This window comes from Onthophagus taurus, chromosome 10 (genome assembly GCF_036711975.1).
Source record: "Onthophagus taurus isolate NC chromosome 10, IU_Otau_3.0, whole genome shotgun sequence".
In the NCBI taxonomy this organism is placed as follows: domain Eukaryota; kingdom Metazoa; phylum Arthropoda; class Insecta; order Coleoptera; family Scarabaeidae; genus Onthophagus; species Onthophagus taurus.
The window spans coordinates 8,563,445-8,577,551 of record NC_091975.1 but is presented as its reverse complement, the minus strand read 5'-3'; the positions used below and the strand labels follow the sequence as shown (position 1 = coordinate 8,577,551).

Here is a 14,107-nt window from a genome sequence, read left to right as displayed (position 1 = left end):
TCCTCTTCCGGCGCTCTCTTCTCATCGTACTCTCGACCTGTTTGGACGTGATAGAGTTGGTGTTAAAAAAAAATTTATTCTAAATAATTAAGAGAAGAAATTTAAAAAAAAAATACGTAGAATTAGTTTTAATTAATTAATTATTAATAATAATGGCAAGTCAAGACTGTCCGATGGAGAACGGTGAGGATTTCTCCCAGGACGTTAAACCTACAGATCAAAATTTCGTACAGAACGATAACCAAGTAAACGGACAAAACGGTGGAAGTGGTGGCGTTGGGGGCGGCGGTGACGCTCCTGCAGATAGTGGAAGTGCCGATGCACCCGGACGCGATGACGACAGGTATGATTAATGCATTTATATCTTATTTAAATAAATTAAAATTAAGAGATTAAAAAGTGTTTATATAAGCATCATGTTGGTTTGTTTGTCTGATAATAACCGGTCAAGAATTTTTTGTAATCCAGGTACATCGTAGCTTTTTCGGTAACCCCCGTTGATTTTTTGATCGGATTTAATCATTGTAGAAGTTATCTGTGAACGGTTTGTATTATTTTTCAACAATTTCATTCCTTTTAAAGTAAAGCGTCCTTCGTTGACTCTTGATGAACAAAATGGCGGCCATACCAAAAGCGTTTCCGTTTTGGCGCCTAATTTGAAAATGCCGTTTCAATTTAATGTTGGAAATTGTTTAATAATCGAAATTTATTTATGGTATTTGGTTTTTCCTAGATTTGTGTGTAGATTATTATTACTAACGATATTTTTTTTAAGGTACAATTCCCTGATATAGACTGCAAACTGCAGGCGACACTATTGGTTGATACAGACGACATTAATTTTTAAACATACTTTTTTTTGTCAAAATTTTTTTATTTTACCATTTTTAAGTGCCTTTAATGTTATGGGATACATACAGTGCCTCACAGCTTATTTGATATAGTTCAAAATCTAAAGAAGTGAATTTAAAACAAAACTTTTTAACAAATTGTTTAGGGGGCACAAAAAACTTTTTTGTAATAATACCCTAAGTCCTTTGCAATTAGTTTTTTTTCTCTATTAGGTATAATCAAAGTTTCACACTGACTAAAGTCATTTTTAGCAACATTCAAATTTGTTTATTCATAATTGTGTATTAGAGCTATCTCATTGTTACTATCAATTTACAAAAAATTACTTTATTAGTATTTTATAGATGTTGAAACACCAATGTCTTAATGATTTTCACCACATCATCAGATTTTAAAGGTCTGTAAAATTGTAAAACATTTTTGGGTACATACTTATTTGCTAATGTTATTATATTGTTTAATGTTTGAAATTTTAATTCTTCATTAGTTCTGACTATTTGGAAATCCTTAAGAATCACCAAACCAGCAGATATTGGTTTTCTTCTAGTTCACTGCTGTAAGATATTACTCTAAGTTTTGATATAGCATAGTCCTTTTCCTTATTAGACGTCGTTTTCTTGAAATTGGATTATTTATTAATGTTGATGCAGATAATGACTTGGCTATTTCAATATGAGAAGCTAGAATTTCTACTCTGTTTCTGGATATTCCTTGAAATGCACAAAATGCGTGTTTGCTCACTTTTTGTTTTCAATTTATAAAGAAATAGAGAATTTCTGGGTTAATTTTTAACATTGGCATTTTGTTTACGTACTTTTTTCGCCATTTAAACTTTTTTTTTTTCACAACCTCAACTTTAACTTGTTATTTGGTTCATTCTTTCCATTTTCGCAATCGTCTTTATTACTAGTAGAAGGTGAATAGACCTATATTGACCTACCAGGATTGCACCAACTGATGGCTAATATTTTTTTGGAGCTGCCTCTTTGTTGTTGCAAGGTCTTTAATTGTTAAGAATAATACTTGCAAATTAAGCAAGGTTGGCAAAAAAACAGATGTTTTTTACGCAACTTTTTAGCTAAAACAGCTGAAAATTGGCACTACTGATTGAACATTTTAAATATAAAAGTCAATTTAGATGCTTTTTCAGTTTCCAATTTGTCAAAGCTTTCCAAGCTTTGAATGCACCAAACGAAATTAAGAAAAAGTTCTTTGTTTCATTTTTAGTTTTCATTTTGCACCATTCATATGGAGATACTTGAGTCACCAGATTCTTTGAAAAATTGCTCCATAATGGAGAAGCTTTGGCTTGAAACTTAATTATCAATGACAAAAGTGTTACAGAAATTGGGTTTAAGCTATATCTTCCATGTTTTTTTTTTAACATAACATTGCCAACTTTTCTTTGCACATTATAATCAATTTTATTTTGATTATTATCACAGACCAGCCTTTAAATCAACATATAAACTGGCATAATAAGTTTGGAGCATCTGATTTTGTATATAAAATTTGCTAAATAGTTATTTTGAAAATACCAAATACATTGACAAAACCAGTATTATCGCCTGAGGCTTGCAGTATGTCTCGTATTTTGGAATTGTACCTTAAATAATAAATTTATTACTATTTTGTTATTGGTTTCCAAACCGTGGTCAGTTTTAAAGGATTTCTACAACATGATTTATTTATTAATTTGAAATTAATCTAAATCGATATAAAAAATTGGCTACGGAATCGGAAAAGCTTTTTTTTTCTTTGTTTATTCTGATTTCAGCAAAAATAATTGTTCAAAGTCAATAAATATTAAAAATCAGTAACGGTTTTTTTACTTGCACTCTAAAGAAATTGTGAGCGGTGTAGGCTAGCAGGGTTAACAAGCGAATTATATGCATTAACCATGCTTCCTTTCCTTCAGGTGTCTCAGCCGTGTATGACCTAATGTGGAACGGAGAAGGCGACTGGAGCGGATCTTCCTGCACCCATGGTATTTATCCTTGGGCAAAGGCCACTCACTGCCAGAAAATAAAGCTATTAAAATAAGAAATAAATAGTAACCATTTTGTTACACTCTCTTTTAAGCAAATTTATTTTACTAGTTAGCTATTCTAATTGAGAATTCATAAAGAGAAAAATAATATAAAGTTAAAAACTGAAACATCATGATAAAAGCTTTGAAAATTTTTGCAGATAATTCCAATCTTTTTTTTTATTCGTTTTAAACTTACAGTTTTTATAGATTTTATAGATTTGCAGAGATCCATTTGATTGAACGCGCGGATCAAGTTCACTTTGTTGTTGTTTGCTGCTCTATGAATAACATTTTTCCTTCCATTATTTTTTTTTATTATTTTTGACTCTTTCTCTTGTATTATTATATTATTACTATTAAAAGTTAGTAGATTGTTCTCAGATTTATAACAAGAATTTGTTTAGTATATAATAATAATAACGCTTAGGAGACGTGGTTACTAAACTGCCCCCAAAAATGGCTAATTGTTTCTTCTCTTTGTTTTGTTCACAGAAAACTATTTGTTGGTGGCCTCAGTTGGGAAACAACAGACAGTAAGATCAATTTAAAAACGAAATTTTATTCACGTTAATCTAATTTTTTTTCTTTTCTTTCCCTTCTCTCTTCTTGTTACTATTTTTTTCCAAATTTCCTTTAGAGGAACTTAGAGAATACTTTAGCACTTATGGCGAAATCGAAAGTATCAACGTAAAAACCGATCCGAATACGGGCAGGTCGCGAGGATTCGCTTTTATTGTCTTTGCAAATGCGGAAGCGATAGATAAAGTTGTCGCGGCCGGCGAACACGTTATCAACAACAGGAAAGTTGATCCAAAGAAGGCGAAAGCGCGACATGGCAAGATATTCGTTGGCGGATTATCCAATGATCTTTCAGATGACGACATCAAACAGTATTTTGGACAATTTGGAAAGGTAAATTTAACCATTATTTGAAATGACTATATTATTAATTTGTTTTATTTCAAAATAATAGATTACCGAAGTTGAAATGCCCTTTGACAAGACAAAAAACCAAAGGAAAGGATTTTGCTTTATTACATTTGAATCCGAACAAGTTGTTAATGAATTATTGAAGACACCTAAACAAACAATTAAAGATAAAGAGGTACGAGTATTGTAATGAAATAATATTAATTGAAAAAAATTCTTTCATTCCTCATTAGATTACTTTCCAAAATTAAAAAAAGAAATATAATATACAATTATATTTGTTTTTGTTAAAAGCTATGTTTTATGAGTAAGTTGAGGTTATGTACATTCTACAAGTATGAGTAATGTTGCAATACATTACTGCTTAATTAACATAATATTATATTAGTCAAGATATACAAGATCTTATATAACACATTTTGTGTAGTTTAATCATTGTCAAAAAATCCAGGATATTGGACCAAAACCATCATATACATAGCAAAATTAAAACGCATTATCAGAGACATGTGTAGGGACCAAAACCATACCATTACTTTACAGCTTGTGATCCTTGGTCTACTTTAATGGCTCCTCTTCATTTTGGCTCATGATGGGGCCACCATTGATGATGGCTAGCATGTTTGCTTCCACACAGGCATATAGTCTAGATGGTTAAGCATTGATGGCCCACTGTGTGTATGCAGTTAACTGCGCATGATAACTCCCATTAAGCAAATTAATTTTGCCAATGGCTTGCAGTGGTCCATGATAAGCCATAGTGAAAAGAGGGACCATAACATTATCTTCTGCCTTCTTAGATCGTCCACAAATCGTTTTTTCGACCTCTCAACCAATCTTCTATCAATAAGTCCACGATGATTTAGAAGGTAATTCTTGTAGTAGTTTTTATGTTCATTCTGGCTACATAGCCAATCCATCTCAACGGTTAAGGGTCGATTACACCCAGCTAGTTTACAAGCTGCTAGCGCGTTTTTAACTAGCTGCTAGTAAATTAGCACTAAATATGTGAGCGAATAAAGTTTTTGATGAGAAAATTTGCTAGAGAAGAGTACAGTTTATAACAAAAATGGCATCTAAAATAACAAAGAAGTATTCTGTAGATGTACCTTGGGCTGGTATTTTTTTGCTTTTAGTGCTGTGGGTTCAATAATTACATTATGTTTATTGTTGAAAAAGTAACGCAAAAAGAAGGAAAATTAGCGTGGATTGGGTTATATTATTATTATTATTTATTGAGAAAACTGAAAAGTGACTCAAAACATGTCTAAAGTATATAAAATGATTTCAAAGAAAAATATTCATTTGAAAAGAAGTCTTCCAGCCTTATTGTACAACATAGATTCTTAGCAACTTATTTCAGTTTGTAGCACACTCTTTATTTCTGTTTTTATGCTCATTACTTTGGACATTGTATAACATTTCATAGTCGGAAATTAATAATTTCGTGGCAGCTATTGTCCATTGAAACTTGTCAGAATCCATTTTGGTTCCAAATATAAAATGTTTTGTTGATGAGAAGATATGATCATATTTAGATTATTATAACATTTGGTACATTACACTATAATATTTTTTATCAAAGAATAGAACTATGATAGTGTAATACCAACCTTAGTTTTCTTATATTATTTACTTTAAGCTTATTTAGTATTATCAAGCTATTACTCTCATATTCTTCTAAATGCCTCCTAGCCTTTCTGCACTGAGGTCCAGTTTTTGATCCATAAGTCCAATTAAAATCTTGTTAGGACCAAAGATAGTAGAATCTAACAAGACTGCTAACATCCATTGTTGTGACAACATGCCATTTACGCTCAGTCAGCTGTTATTGTGTTCTATGCGTTTGCTGTGTATTTTTAGAGGTTATATCATAGACGTATTCATATTAACTTAAAAAGTAAATCAAATGTCTATCATATATTATAATCTCTAAAAACACGCGCAAACGCATAGAACTCATTGACAGTTAACTGGGCGTGGCAAATAGTGTGACGTAAAGTGTGGGCAACCAACCCATAGTAGGGTACAAAACAACAATGGATGTAGTATAGGTCTAAATTTGTTTTTTCATAGTAGCTTAGATGTTAAGTTCAGTCATCCCAAACTTTTGTCACCATATCCTTGGCCTTTGCAAAATTTATCTTCTACGCCTCCGTTTTGAACCTCGTTTTCTATTCTCTCTATAAGACATTAAAAAACAAACATGATAGTCCATCTTCTTGTCGTGGATCTTCGTGGCTTTCAAATATTCTTAATAATATCTTAGAATTTCACAACCGCTGACCAACTAAGCGCAGATTAGATATGCTGAGATATTTACTAAACTGCTGCGATTATACGCGAACCTAAGATAACTAAGTCTCTAGATTATCAAAGTACCGCGGTTCATGAAGCCTGTATTCGAGTCAAAATGCGGTTGAATTTCGAGATTAACCGAAATATGGAATAATATACACATTAGTTGTTCCATTAAAGAAAACACAACTTGGTTTCGTCATAACTTTCTGACTGACCTTGTATACTTAATTTGTCTTTATTGTAATTGATTTAAAAAAAAAACACTAAAACTTTTGTATCTTAAGATTTTTTGCTAGCTATACATATCAGCGACCCTGTATAATAACCTAGCGCTATCTAATGCTATTTGGTATAACCCAGAAGAAGAACTCATACTAGATCTAGAACTAGAAACGTTTGGGTTTAGCGTTGCGTCTTTTAAGACGGCTAAACCTAAATGTTTCTGATTCTTGCTCTGGTGTTAGTTCACCAGAGTGAATAACAAGTTAAACTAGAACTAGAAAGTCTCGAATTTTTCTAGTTCTAGATCTAGTCTTAGTTCTAGTTTTAATTCATTATAAGTATATAAAAGTCCCTAGATTTACAAAGTACCGCGGTTCATGAAGCCTGTTTTCGAGCCAAAATGGCGGTTTGACAGCTTGTCACTGCATCTCACCAATTATTTACAAAAATATTGCCGTCTTGTTGCCTTTGGAGTTGCAAAAATGATAGTAAGAAGGACTTTCGACTCTTCAGAGTACCACGAGAAAAAAAGAAAGGAAATTTGGCGTAATGTTTTGTAGTTTTAAATTTCCCGCGTGACTTTCTAGCCAAAATGGCGTCAAACCGCGGTACTTTGTAAATCTAGAGACTTTAAAGTATATAACAACCTAGCGCTATCTAATGCTATTTAGCATAACCTAGCATTGTTACTAGAACTCGTACTAGATCTAGAAACATTTGGGTTTAGCCCTGCGTCTCTTAAGATGGCTAAACCCAAAAGTTTCTAGTTCTAGCTTTGGTGTTAACATATACAACAATCTGGCGGTGAATAACAAGTAAAGCTAGAACTAGAAAGTCTCGAATTTTTCTAGTAGGTCTAGTTTTAGTTCATTATAGTAGAAACCACGAGAGCTGGCAGTGACAGATCGCTTAAAAATGGTATGAATCAAGATAGGCATGTACGACTTAGATTATTTCACCACATACATTTAAATGTAGGTTATGTTAGTAATGGAGGTTATATATGTCAAACATTGTCAAAGATATTATTTAATGATTTTCCTTTCAAAGAAAACATTTTCGACTTGTGAAAACACTAACAGATTCATGACAACGCTCACAAGATGTTTCGATTTGAGGTTATAATTATAGAGTTACATCCCTTAGAAGAACAGACGTACTTTTTCGACGTGGCCATTTGAATTGTACAGCAGACATATTAAATCTAACACACATTACTCTCTAGCGGTTTGTGAACTACGTATGGCATTTGTAAGAGCGGAAAACGATGATTTACTGCCAGCTCTCGTGGCGTCTACTATACAAAGTATATTAGTCCCTAGATTATCAAAGTACCGCGGTTCATGATTCCTGCGTATTCGAACTATCCAAGTCAAAATGGCGGTTTGACAGCTTGTCAGTGCATGACATCACTTATTTAGTATAGTTCGTTTTTTTCTATAATACTTGTCAATGTAAATTTTTTAGGGTTTCTGTTGGTATTATCTAGGACCCTTATAAAATTTATGTTGTTTTCTTGATTTTTAGTAACATTTTCAATAACTAAATAGTTGAGGTTAAAATACTAATAAATTAGATAAATATGATTTTAACGAAGTACATATTTATTGTAAAAGCGTTTTTTATGAATAACGAAAGCTCAAACGTCAGTGTGACATATCTATTTCAAAACATGATAAAACAAAACTCCCTGTTAATTTTGCCAACTTTACAACAATTTGACAGGTACTATAGAAAAAAAATGAACTATACAAAAAGCACACTTGTAATAATGCCGTCTTGTTGCCTTTGGAGTTGCAAAAATAGCAGTAAGAAGGAACGACTCTTCAGAATACCACGAGAAAAAAAAAATGAATGAAAATTTGTCGTAATTTTATCAACAGAACGACATTGTTTTAAATTTCCCGCTTAATTTTGGAGCTAAAATGGTAGCAAATGGCGGTACTTTAATAATCTAAGTAATCTTAACTTACTCATTTCATAGCTGATATCTTTACAATTAGTTTATATATGATGAAATCAACTATCCAGTTCTGCTACTGAACTTAAAATGAAGATATTACCACACTGACATTAAAACGATATTAATTTAATACTAAATTTGATAAATTTCAAGGAATTAATTTATAATTTTATTTTTAGGTTGATGTGAAAAAAGCAACACCGAAACCAGATGCGATGGGTAATATTCGTGGTGGTGGAAGAATGGGAGGACGCGGAGGTGGTCGCGGACGAGGAAGAGGTGGCGGCTATGGTAGTAATCAAAATTGGGGTGGAAATCAAGGTTACGGCGCGTACGGAGGGTACGGCCAGGGTGGTTACGGAGGGGGCGGCGGCGGTGGCTACGACGGTGGTTACGGTACTGGCGGCGGATACGATTACTACGGTGGCGGTTACGGCGGCTACGGCGGATATGACTATAGCAACTATGGGAATTATGGTAAATACTCTAACAGCAGGCACTATTAAGAAAAGTAAAGTGAATATTCGCGCGCGGTAGTAATAAAAATCAATTTTTTTCTTAAGAAATTGTTGAAAGACATTACTGAGGTTATGTTTTTTTTTTTTAATTTGGGTTCGCTTTTACCCGTTGGCGTTCAGTAGAAGTTTTTCTTGATTTGATTCTCCCCCCCATGTATTTAATTTTATTTTGTTTTATCGAGAGCATAAATATTTTTTTCTTTAATATTTTTTTAATGTTAATTTTAATTTATATATTCTCTCGATTAAACTTTCTTGTCTTTTATTTTTTTTTTTCTTCAATTTTATTTGCCTTTTAAAAAAATGTTGGTTTGATTTTTTGGTTCTGTTTTTATTTGGTTATTTTTTTGTTGAGGGCCTGCTGCCGTCTGCGCCGTTACTGCATGCCAACGTGTAGAGAGCTCTTAGTTGTGTTCTCTTTTTGAATCGTAACTAAATTTAAAAGTTTATTATCATAAATGTATTTTTGCCATTTTTAATTTTTTTCAAAGAGTATTTGCACATACCACACAGTAAAAAAACAGGAATAGATCTATTTACAAACAAGGAAAAAAAGGACTTGAACAAGACCCCTGTTTGTTCCTAAAAAAGATATAAATATATATATAAATATTCGCGTATATATACGTATATACATATAGATTTATATGTAGATAGATAGATTTAACGACGTTTTAATAGTTTTTTTGCATGTTGAACCTTTATAATTACTTAATTATTATGGGAACACATTGTGAAATATTTTTGAGGCTTGAATAAAGCGTTTCTGTTTAAAAAAACGATTGATGATTTCATAATGTTTTCCTGTCATTTTTATTTCTCCTAGTTCCTTTTTTTTAATTTGGCATGATACAAAAGAAATTCTCAAAGTAAGTTTTCAGAACACACTAAAAAAATTTCTTTTTTTTTCATTTTTAAAGATTAAAAAATAAAAAAGATTTCTAAGAAAGTAAGAAACAAGATTAATAATCTCATTTTGTTTTGCGCGTGCTGAACAGACTATGGTTACGGTAACAACGAAGGCGGCTACGGTGGCGGACGAAGCGGTTCTCGCGGCAAAGGTACATACCAAAAAACAATCAAAAAAGATATAAAACTTTAAATCAATAATAATCAGTAAAAGTTACAAGGAAAAAATAGTTTTTTTGTTTCATATAGATAGAGTGAATCTAATTTTTTTACGTTTTTCTATGTTTCTAGTACTTCGTTCTTTTCTTATTACGTTTTTTTTTTGTTTTTCTTTCATTTCGGCAAAAGAAAAAAATTAAAAGATAAATGCGCTGCATTTTCAGGAACTGGAGGCGGCGGAGGTTATACGGGCGGTAAACAGAGGGGTGGAGGCGGCGGCGGCGGCGGCGGTGGTGGTGGCCGCAACCAACGGCATCAACCCTATTAATAATTTTCGAGAAAAATAAGAGAAAGTTGTGATGTTTTTATTATTTTTTTGTTTTTTTTCATAGGTATGTATGATTTTTATATTTATCATAAACATCATAATGCATAAAAAAGACCTAGAGGGTTATGATTTTATTTTTCGTTTAATTTAAGTTTTATGAATAAAATATATAAAATCTGATACTCTAGATTTTTTTAACCATTAGTTAATAACATTCATAAAATAAAGGCATTTCAGTTTGGTGAACAAAAATCGGCGCTAAAGTTTGTTATTACTTATTATTAAATTAATAATTTAATTGATGCAATCATTGCATATTATATTATTTATTTTATATCATAGAATTAAATTAGACACTTCATTTCCTATTCCACGTTAATTTTAGCTCAAAACTTAGCGAAACCGCCCTTTATTGGACCCCAACCCAACTGTGGACTACAAAAAAGCCACGTAAAACAGGCAATTAATATTTGGGAGGCCTCAAAGGCTGGAAAAAACCTAATATAACATAACTCTGCAGTTTTATATCTCAGCAAAGCCTCCTAAAATACCACCTCTTCCATAACCAGACCTTGAAGCAATATTAAGGTTCAACAAGGACCTGCGTTTGTCATAAACCTTTGGAAGGCTTAAGTTACAATAGATTATAAGGGGTTATATTCATCTCTATATTATTTATTTTATATCATAGAATTAAATTAGACACTTCATTTCCTATTCCACGTTAATTTTAGCTCAAAACTTAGCGAAAATGCCCTTTATTGGACCCCAACCCAACTGTGGACTACAAAAAAGGCACTTAAAACAAGCAATTAATATTTTGGAGGGCTCAAAGGCTGAAAAGAACCTAATATAACATAACTCTGCTGTTTTATATCTCAGCAAAGCCTCCTAAAATACCACCTCTTCCATAACCAGATCTTGAAGCAATATTAAGGTTCAACAAGGACCTGCATTTGTCATAAACCTTTGGAGGGCTTAACTTACAATAGATTATAAGGGGTTATATTCATCTCTATATTATTTATTTTATATCATAGAATTAAATTAGACACTTCATTTCCTATTCCACGTTAATTTTAGCTCAAAACTTAGCGAAAATGCCCTTTATTGGACCCCAACCCAACTGTGGACTACAAAAAAGGCACTTAAAACAAGCAATTAATATTTTGGAGGGCTCAAAGGCTGAAAAGAACCTAATATAACATAACTCTGCTGTTTTATATCTCAGCAAAGGCTCCTAAAATACCACCTCTTCCATAACCAGATCTTGAAGCAATATTAAGGTTCAACAAGGACCTGCGTTTGTCATAAACCTTTGGTGGGCTTAAGTTACAATAGGTTATAAGGGGTTATATTCATCTCTATATTATTTATTTTATATCATAGAATTAAATTAGACACTTCATTTCCTATTCCACGTTAATTTTAGCTCAAAATTTAACGAAAACGCCCTTTATTGGACCCCAACCCAACTGTGGACTACAAAAAAGGCACTTAAAACAAGCAATTAATATTTGGGAGGGCTCAAAGGCTGAAAAAAACCTAATATAATATAACTCTGCAGTTTTATATCTCAGCAAAGCCTCCTAAAATACCACCTCTTCCATAACCAGACCTTGGAGCAATATTAAGGTTCAACAAGGACCTGCATTTGTCATAAACCTTTGGAGAGCTTAAGTTACAATAGATTATAAGGGGTTATATTCATCTCTATATTATTTATTTTATATCATAGAATTAAATTAGACACTTCATTTCCTATTCCACGTTAATTTTAGCTCAAAACTTAGCAAAAACGCCCTTTATTGGACCCCAACCCAACTGTGGACTACAAAAAAGGCACTTAAAACAAGCAATTAATATTTGGGAGGCCTCAAAGGCTGAAAAAAACCTAATATAACATAACTCTGCAGTTTTATATCTCAGCAAAGGCTCCTAAAATACCACCTCTTCCATAACCAGACCTTGGAGCAATACTAAGGTTCAACAAGGATTTGTCTGCATTTGTCATAAGACTTTGGAGGGCTTAAGTTACAATAGATTATAAGGGGTTATATTCATCTCTATATTATTTATTTTATATCATAGAATTAAATTAGATACTTCATTTCCTATTCCACGTTAATTTTAGCTCAAAACTTAGCAAAAACGCCCTTTATTGGACCCCAACCCAACTGTGGACTACAAAAAAGGCACTTAAAACAAGCAATTAATATTTGGGAGGGCTCAAAGGCTGAAAAAAACCTAATATAACATAACTCTGCTGTTTTATATCTCAGCAAAGGCTCCTAAAATACCACCTCTTCCATAACCAGACCTTGGAGCAATATTAAGGTTCAACTAGAACCTGCGTTTGTCATAAACCTTTGGAGAGCTTAAGTTACAATAGATTATAAGGGGTTATATTCATCTCTATATTATTTATTTTATATCATAGAATTAAATTAGACACTTCATTTCCTATTCCACGTTAATTTTAGCTCAAAACTTAGCGAAAACGCCCTTTTTTGGACCCCAACCCAACTGTGGACTACAAAAAAGCCACTTAAAACAGGCAATTAATAATTGGGAGGCCTCAGAGGCTGGAAAAAACCTAATATAACATAACTTCGCAGTTTTATAGGTTTCCTGACGCCCTTAAAATATCACCTTTTCCATAACCAGACCTGCATTTGTCAAAAACCTTTGGAGGGCTTAAGTTACAATAGATTAGAAGGGGTTATATTCATCTCTTATTGAAATCCAAAATTATATTAATTGTAAATTTTGCTTTTTATGAAGATTCTCGTTTTCTGCAAAAGTAAATTTAACAAGAACACTAATGGTTTTTTTTTTAACAATGAAATCGTCTCAGGAAAGCTTGTGAGGTGTTTCACTTTGGACAGTTTCAAATTTTTGCATTTCTTTGACAATCCTGGTCGTCAGTATTCATTCTTGAGTGCTCGTTTCAGAATCTCCTGCATGAGCGCATCTTTCATGTCGCATTCCTTACGAATTTCCTTCTTTTTGATTTGATATTAGGTTTAGTTTGTAAATATTTTTTTAATTTTATAAAAAAATAATTGTTTTTATCTACAATGACGTAGTTTTTTGAAAATATTTGCCAAATATATCAATTCCTAAACTGTTTATATGCAATTATTTCCTGAATGCTTTAATTATTAATTAAACTAATTAGAATTATTTATAATGATGAAATTATTATCCAGTTCTGCTACTGATTTTAAAACGTGAAGATTTAACCACACTGATTAATAATTTTTGTTAATAATCTTTAAGTATTGTTTATTATGTTAAATTAATTGTTTTTTTAATTTTTTGCAGGTGTTTTCCTCATCTCATCTTTTCATATCAAGTCTCAATAGCAATTAATTAATGTTTATTTAAAGAAGAAGCCGCAAAAAGGAAACAATTTAAGTTTAAATTAAACTAACAATATATTGTCTCTTTTACTTTATTACCCATCCCTTAGTAATATGTATAGAGTTTTTTCTTGTATAATTTAAGAGCGTTAGAAGATTTTTTTAAGCGTTATTTTTATATTTTTGTAGTATCAAGTTATTAATTAATTGAATCAATGAAAACAAAGAAAAATCCGAGGAGTTATTTCATTTAAAATAAAATTCATTATTTTCTATTCCGCTAGTATAAGTTTTTTCGTATAATTAATTGTATGATAACGTTTGAACTCTCATACTTTTCGTGTTTAAATAATAATACAAAAATAAATAATAAACTTATATGTGTACATAGTCCAGTATCATAAAGAAAACGTAATAAATATTCTGATGTCCAATCAATAATTGTTTTATTTAATATTTCGACAATTATTAAATTTAGTAATAAAATTGTTTAATTTTTGTTGTTATATAAAAATTTAGTAACTTTAT

At 31.7% G+C, this 14,107-nt stretch overlaps 1 protein-coding gene and 1 non-coding gene across 3 annotated transcripts; both read left to right on the top strand.

Moving 5' to 3' along the window:
• Nucleotides 1-13: 13 nt before the first annotated feature.
• On the top strand, nucleotides 14-14,020 carry LOC111419120 (RNA-binding protein squid). Of its 2 annotated transcripts, XM_023051885.2 has the most exons (8): nucleotides 14-343; nucleotides 3,377-3,417; nucleotides 3,522-3,796; nucleotides 3,858-3,989; nucleotides 8,480-8,777; nucleotides 9,817-9,879; nucleotides 10,111-10,278; nucleotides 13,542-14,020. In XM_023051885.2, the coding sequence occupies exons 1-7, from the start codon at nucleotides 153-155 to the stop codon at nucleotides 10,212-10,214; spliced, it is 1,104 nt and encodes a 367-aa protein (XP_022907653.1). In that variant the 5' UTR covers nucleotides 14-152; the 3' UTR covers nucleotides 10,215-10,278; nucleotides 13,542-14,020. The 2 variants fall into 2 exon arrangements, with proteins under 2 accessions (XP_022907653.1, XP_022907655.1); XM_023051887.2 differs by lacking the exon at nucleotides 9,817-9,879.
• On the top strand, nucleotides 8,343-8,411 carry LOC111419121 (small nucleolar RNA snR61/Z1/Z11). The gene has a single exon (XR_002706903.1). It is a non-coding gene; the product is annotated as a small nucleolar RNA snR61/Z1/Z11 (small nucleolar RNA).
• Nucleotides 14,021-14,107: the final 87 nt, after the last annotated feature.

Bases quoted from the DNA above. Each gene is read 5' to 3' on its own strand.
- LOC111419120 (XM_023051885.2), top strand. From the start codon at position 153: ATGGCAAGTCAAGACTGTCCGATGGAGAACGGTGAGGATTTCTCCCAG. The intron at 344-3,376 runs GTATGATTAATG...TTTTGTTCACAG, and splicing joins CCCGGACGCGATGACGACAG to AAAACTATTTGTTGGTGGCC. The intron at 3,418-3,521 runs GTAAGATCAATT...AATTTCCTTTAG, and splicing joins CAGTTGGGAAACAACAGACA to AGGAACTTAGAGAATACTTT.